Raw genomic sequence first — 7,108 nt, forward strand, 5'->3', positions numbered from 1 at the left:
GCCCTTGACCGGAATCGAACCTGGGACCCCTCAGTCCGCAGGCCGACGCTCTATCCACTGAGCTAAACCGGTTTCAGCGAGATTGTTTTCTTAATGTCAGTTTCAGGCGGTTCATTGCTAATATATGGAAATATAATTTATTTTTATATAGTAAATATATTGTATATTTTATATAATATCCTGCAACCTTGCTGAACTTGATTAGTTCTGATAGAATTTTCTGTGATTTGTTTTTTTTTTTTAGAATTATCTATATACAAGATTGTTACCTGTGAACAGAGATTGTTTTACTTCTTTCCAGCAAGATGCCTTTTATTTATTTTCTTGCCTAATAACCTTGGTTAGAATCTCCAATACAAGGTATAGAAAAATTGATGTTGCAATTTTTATAAAAATGGTGAAAGGGTATAAACTATTCTTATAGCTATCAATATTGAAGTGTGGTGGCTTCATGAAATTGGTATCATACCTGTAGGACAGTAATTGGGGCTGTTCTGATTTAAAAAACACATAACTTAAAATTGAGGAGCACTAACGGGTTTCCTTTTTTTTTCTTTTTTCTTTTAGGTTTTCTCAAATAATGATGAAGGCCTTATTAACAAAAAGTTACCAAAAGAACTTCTTTTAAGGTAAATGTAGATAAACTTTAGATAAAGAATTCAGATTTGATTCTGTCATCAAATTCCAAGACAGCCTTCTTTCTCACTGTGAGTCCGTAGCACAGAAAAACAGCCAGAATTGGCCTAACCGACTTTCTGTTTTTGTTTTATAGAATGCTGTTCAGCTTGTTGTTAAATTTTACTTGGTCTAATCCAGAATGTACTAAGTATGTACATAGCATTGGTCTGGATTCTTTTTGTAATGTGGTAAGTATTGTAATAATCTTCAGTAGGTGCCATTTTCTCGGTATCAGTAGATAATCCCAATGTAGTCCATAATACGAGGAGAGACTTTGTTAAGGTTCTGAGCTCCTGAAGTCCTAGACATTTAGTTGTTTTCTGATAAATTGGTTTTAAAAGAAGTACACTTCTGTTCTTACTGAGCATTTAAAATGTTCTCAGCACAAATATTGATATGTTTTTACCCATCTTACGAGAAGTGTGTGCTAAGTGACAGTGAGTACTACAGAAAATAGGCTTTTTGTCCTTTGTTTCTGGCATCCCTGAATATGTAGCAAATGGTATTTTCCTTGTCATTTTTACCAAGTAGAGCTCTCAGCCAATGTTTGTTGACCCTGCACGAAAGTTTCCTTTAGTACTTTGCAGTCATCAGCTAAATCTTATTTTAGTTTGGTTGTTACATTTTAGTTATTAATACATATATCCATGGTAATCTTTGAGTAGCATTTCCCAGACTCTTCTCATATCTTTGATGTTCCACCAAACAAAACGAAAAACCAGGTTTTGTGAACAAATAAGTATGGGATACACTAGGTTAACAAAACCAGTTTCTTTACTGCATGACTTCTCAGAGCCTTAGTAAGCCAATAGGCATAGCAATGCTCCCACAATGGATAGCTGTGGCATTTTAAACTTGCCATGGCACCCTCTTAATATTCCATGGAAAAAATTTTGGGAAATGCTGACGCACACTAAGCGACTGCCCAGATGACTCCATTCCCTGGCTGTGCTAAATCTCACTTTAACTTCTGGGGAATGAGTATGAATTCTGTTTACATATTGGAGTTCATCACAGAGTCACTGTAAATGCCACAGATGACTAACCTCTGCTGTCCGCCAGAAACGGAGTGAGGACTTAGCTTCTCTGTGGTGGTGATCACGTTTCTGGGGCTTCCGAGGGTGTCTCATTAGTCATCAGGTGTTGTTTGTCACTGTTGTCATGAGCTCACTCTATTCTGTTAATAAAGAGGAAAATTAACTCATGACAGGATCATGTGAAAAATGCATCAACTATCTTTTATTTCAATAAAACAAATAGTTGTTTGGGTCAGACAATATTTTTGGCATTTTAGGGCATTTTAAAGTTAAGCAAGTGGTAACAAGGAAGGAATGATATGTTTATCATATAAACCCGCAAGGTCATGGTTTAGCACCACATGCCGCTAGAATCAGTATGGCTGAGTTAGGGTGGGCAGGCTGTTGGTAGACAACCGTAGGGATGCCATCCACAACAGACTACAAAATGGATAGTGTCCCTAGTATTTTCCAGTGTTTCGTTCCTGGGCTGCACATGTAGCACAGACATCGAGCTGTAATACGAATGTCATTTTTACTCTGAGGAATCATAACCAGCTCCAGGCTGACCCATCTTAGTCATTCATGGGGTGTGATTAAACTCCACTCGTGAGCGCTGCTGCTGTCAGTGACTCAAGGCTGCTAACTTAGTATGCTTTCCCTTCTGGTAGGTTTAGCTTTTACACTGTACTCAGTCATGGAACAGTTTCTATCTATTGAATCCCCCCAAAAAGGGGGGAATTATATTGCCTGGCTGGTGTTGTTCAGTGGTTGAACATCGACCTATGAACCAGGGGATCACAGTTTGATTTCCTGTCCAGGGCACATGCCCCGGTTGTGGGGTCAATCCTCAGTGGAGGGCATGCAGGAGGCAGCTGATCAGTGATTCTCATCATTGATGTTTCTCTCTCCCTTTCTCTTCCTCTTTGAAATCAATAAAAATATATTTAATAAAGGGGAAGGGAATTATATTACTTTCTGTGCTAGGGTGATTTCTGAACTGCTGTTTTAGAACTTGTAGTTCTTTTAAAGACCCACGATGGAGCCAGCTGTTAAGAATCCTGGCGTTACAGTTTTTGATTATGCCCCACAAGACTCATACACAGATCTTTTTTTTTTTTAATTGCCATTTGAGAGCAAATATACATAACGTATCTATTCACTTGTGTTCTTATTTTGGAGTCTCTCGGGGGGATTTAAGTTGTCAAGTGCTGCCGTACAGGTCTTCTCTGGCTCATGAGTATCAAAACTAATTCTAGCCAATCACGGTGTTTTAATTTTTATTGGCCTTTAAGTCATTTCTGCCATTTTGCTCTCAGACTTTCTATTACAAGCAATAATAGCTCTCCCCTTGCCTAGCTAACCTTTCTGAGAAAACTTCTTTTTTTAAAATATATTTTATTGATTTTTTTCAGAGAGGAAGGGAGAGAGATAGAGAGTCAGACACATCGATGAGAGAGACACGTCGATCAGCTGCCTCCTGCACATTTCCTACTGGGGATGTGCCTGCAACCCAGGTACATGCCCTTGACCGGAATCGAACCTGGGACCTTTCAGTCCACAGGCCGACGCTCTATCCACTGAGCCAAACCGGTTTCGGCAGAAAACTTCTTTTTTTAATTGCTTAGAGTATTACATATGTCTTCTTTTTTTTCCCCCGCCCTTGACAACCCCTGGCCTCCCCTACCCCCCAATGTCTTATGTCCATTGGTTATGCTTATATGCATGCATACAAGTCCTTCGGTTGATCTCTTACCCACCCCCCTCCTGCCCTCCCACCCTCCCCGGCCTTCCTGCTGTCTGAGAAAACTTCTGAAGGGTTTGAGCCTGTTACCAAAGCAGCCATCCTCCAGCCATCACGTGAGCACATGCAGTGGTCTCCGCCTCGCGAGCTTAAGTGTTGGTTATTTTTGCTCAGTTAAATGATGCCTTCATATTGGTTTGTTCTAGGCTTATGTTTTGGCTTCCTATTGTAGGCTTCTCTGTGACCTTGCAGGCTGTGGTTCCTGTTCTTGTTGAATTCCTGCTCCCCGGCATTTCTTACTTCATCAATAGGTGTGATTCTTTGACCTGAGAATCTTGCTTGTAGCTGAGGTCATTTTCTTTTCTGCCATTTTTGACTGCATCTGTTACCACCCTCTTAAATTCTCCATCAGCTTCTGTCACTGGGCACATCAAGTGGAGCTGCAGCTTCCTTTTTGGAACCATTCACAAGCACAACCTGGGATTATCTATTTATGTTACTTTGAATCACTCAGAAAAATCTGTGAGTTTTTTCATCAGATCATCTTCTTACTAGTTTTCAGACAACTCAGTGTTATTAACTCACAGATTTCTTCTACCACCCATTTTCAGTTTGTTAGTTAACACGTTTTTGTAATTTTGCTTTTTCTACCTAGCTTTCATTCATAAATGGAAGGTATTCAGGTTCTCCTCTCTACCCTTTGCTCTCACACAGGTCAACCATGCAGCCTGTCATTTTACTCTTCCTTGGGAGTCAGTTATGTAATGCTTATAACAATGGGGATATTTAATTTGTTGTTATTTACATATCCATTAGTGAGTTGTGTTGTTATTACATATGCTTGTCGTCATCATTATTGTTTATATTACTTTTGGGGCCAGACTTGGTTGAGATTTCAGCTTTCCCTGTTTACTAGTTGTGACCACAAAGTAACTTAATTCTTTGGGCCGTAATTTTCCATGTGTTTAAAACAGCAATAGTGCCCTAGCCGGTTTGGCTCAATGGATAGAGCGTCAGCCTGGGGACCAAAGGGTCCTGGGTTTGATTCTAGTCAAGGGCACGTACCTTGGTTGCAGGCTTCTCTCTGGCCCGGGCCCTGGTTGGGGTATGTGCAGGAGGCAACCAATCAGTGTTTCTCTCTGTCTTTCCCTCTCTCTTCCACTCTCCCTAAAAGTCAATGGAAAAAATACCCTTGGGTGAGGATTAACCAAAAATAAAGAAATAAAATAAAACAGCAATAGTAATATTTCTTACCTATGGGATTGTTGCTAGCTGTTAGAGTACCTGGCATTTAATAAATGTTAACTAAGTGTTAGCTTATTGTTAGTAATATAAATTTTGGATGCCTGAATACTTAGTGCTGTTTGATAGTGTGGTCAGTTTTAAGGCAAACAACTGATAAGAGCAAGCTGTCCTGATATGGACCTTAGCCTATGCTACTGCTAACAATACCTCAGTGGAGAACCTGGTTATTAAGTAAGTTAATGTAGCTCAGTGCTTCACCAGCCTGGACTGGTTCAGTTTCAGTGGAAAGGGCATGCTACTATCTTGTAGTAAACAGACATCTACTAGGGCTTATTGGTGGCGGTGTTATGACAGCTGATAATTATTTTGCATTATAAACAAGGCAGTCTTGGAAGGAACCAATAATCCTCTTTAGAGAAAAGGAGTCTTATGTGAGTCAAACATTGACCCCCAACTCACATTATAAATTTTAATATTAATTTGACCTTAAGTATTTACTTCTATTGCGGTTGCTTTCAGATGTTAATGATGAAATAAAAACATGTACTACTTCACAGGACATAGGGAGTGCTACATGAATAAATATATACTTTTATATTTGTGTAGGATTTATTTGGAGTAAATATTTTTAAACATTTTAAGAAGACAAAGCTCTTGTATGTACAATAATTAAATAAATCTCTTTTTAGAGACATTTTAAAAAACTTAAATTGCCATTTTTTATATCATTTTCTTCCCTTTTTAATTGTATGTAGATACATGACATAATTAAGCACTGGTAGTGTTTGTTGGCTTGAGGAAGGAAGGTTTGATTGCCCCAAAGAGGATTGCTGAGCCTAATAATTCTCGGCAAATGAAATCAACTACACAATTACATCTAATTTGCCAGCTTACTAGTGTGCCAGGGAAAATTATAAAATGACTGGCGCATAAATTTCCAAATTTTCCTTTTCTAAAATTTAGAAGCCAATTCTAAATTCTGGGCAAAAATAATTGTGGGTTTTGTTGCAATCATTAAGTTACCGCCCAGTGCCTATGTGTAATTTTGGGACCTTGGGGAGCAGTGCGGTGAAGGACTCATTCCTGTTTGGGGCATCGTTGAGTGGGTGTCCTTGCCTGCTGGTTGGGTTTAGCACGCCATGGACTTTTTCAAGGACTGGTGCCTCCACCTCTTGCTGTCTGTGATACCTTATATATATTCCAAGACAGCTGAACATGTAAGATGCTTTTTGGGGGTACCTACTGCAATTTCAAGTTTGAGCATCTATGCAGATTTTTCTTTTTTGTTAACGAGGTGTTTTTTGTTGTTGTTGTTCTTGTTCATTAATTTTCATAGTTGTATTTGCCTTGCATAAAGCCAATACAAGACTGAATTAATGTGTTGAATCAGAAACAGAAGCTTAAAGGCCCATTCTTTTAATTACCTTTGTATACTAGTATAAACTATTTTAGGATTGACAATTAAGTCCAGATCATGTCAACAGCAAAATTTCTTCAGCCTGGGTTGGGGTGATGCTTATACATTAAAACTCGGATGATTTGGGTTTTTTTTTAATCTACACTGAGATGGCATGAAACACCAATAAAACTCTCCAGATAGGAAGAATCTGTGGAGATTATGTTATGTTAGAGATCTGTTAACTTAAAAACTCTGTGTTTAGTTGTTACAACTGAAAAGATTGGTAAATTTGACTCTGTGAATAGTAAAATGTGGCAAAGATAAATAGCACAGTGGTGGGTGAAATAACTGAAATATGCATTATAAGCAAGGGTTATGTTCTTCAATATATAAAGCAAAAATTCTTAAAATTATCCTATATAATAAAACCCTAGTATGCAAAGCAACCAAACAGCAGAATGGCCAGTGACATGCACTGACCACCAGGGGCAGACATCCCCCAAGGGGTCCCAGACTGCAAGAGGGTGCAGGCTGGGCTGAGGGACCTCTCCTCCCGCCCAGTGCATGAATGTCATGCCCTGGGCCTCTAGTCTATATAATAAAAGCTTAAGCGATCGTTACGGCAGAATGATCATAACAACCGGTTGCTATGATGCGCACTGACCACCAAGCAGACACTCAATGCAGGATCTGCCCTCTGGTGGTCAGTGTACTCCCACAGGGGGAGTGCCGCTCAGCCAGAAGCCGGGCTTACGGCTGGCGAGGGCAGTGGCAGTGGCAGGAGCCCTCCTGCCTCTGCAGCAGTGCTAAGGAGCAGCGAGCAGGCGGGTGGTAAGGAGCAAGGGATCCTGGACTGTGGGAGGGATGTCCGCCTAAGCCAGCAGGGGGACATCCCTTGAGGGGTCTCAGACTGCAAAAGGGCACAGGCCAGGCTGAGGGTACCCCCTCCTGCCCTGTGCATGAATTTTGTGCACCAGGCCTCTAGTTAATAATAAAAGTGGCCTGACCAGTTTAGCTCAGGGGATC

General features: G+C 40.1%; 1 protein-coding gene and 1 long non-coding RNA gene across 2 annotated transcripts in view; one reads left to right on the forward strand and one right to left on the reverse strand.

Moving 5' to 3' along the window:
* FBXL2 (F-box and leucine-rich repeat protein 2) overlaps positions 1-7,108 on the forward strand; it is a 34,217-nt gene that overhangs the window by 925 nt on the left and 26,184 nt on the right. The window contains exon 2 of the mRNA XM_006759654.2: positions 568-629. Within this exon, the coding sequence (XP_006759717.1) occupies positions 568-629 (62 nt within the window). The remainder of the gene's footprint in view (positions 1-567; positions 630-7,108) is intronic.
* LOC107182450 overlaps positions 1,731-7,108 on the reverse strand; it is a 12,857-nt gene continuing 7,479 nt past the window's right edge. The window contains exon 3 of the long non-coding RNA XR_001513161.1: positions 1,731-1,855. This is a non-coding gene — a long non-coding RNA (uncharacterized LOC107182450). The remainder of the gene's footprint in view (positions 1,856-7,108) is intronic.

The sequence above is a fragment of the Myotis davidii genome, unplaced genomic scaffold, assembly GCF_000327345.1.
Source record: "Myotis davidii unplaced genomic scaffold, ASM32734v1 scaffold395, whole genome shotgun sequence".
Classification (NCBI taxonomy): domain Eukaryota; kingdom Metazoa; phylum Chordata; class Mammalia; order Chiroptera; family Vespertilionidae; genus Myotis; species Myotis davidii.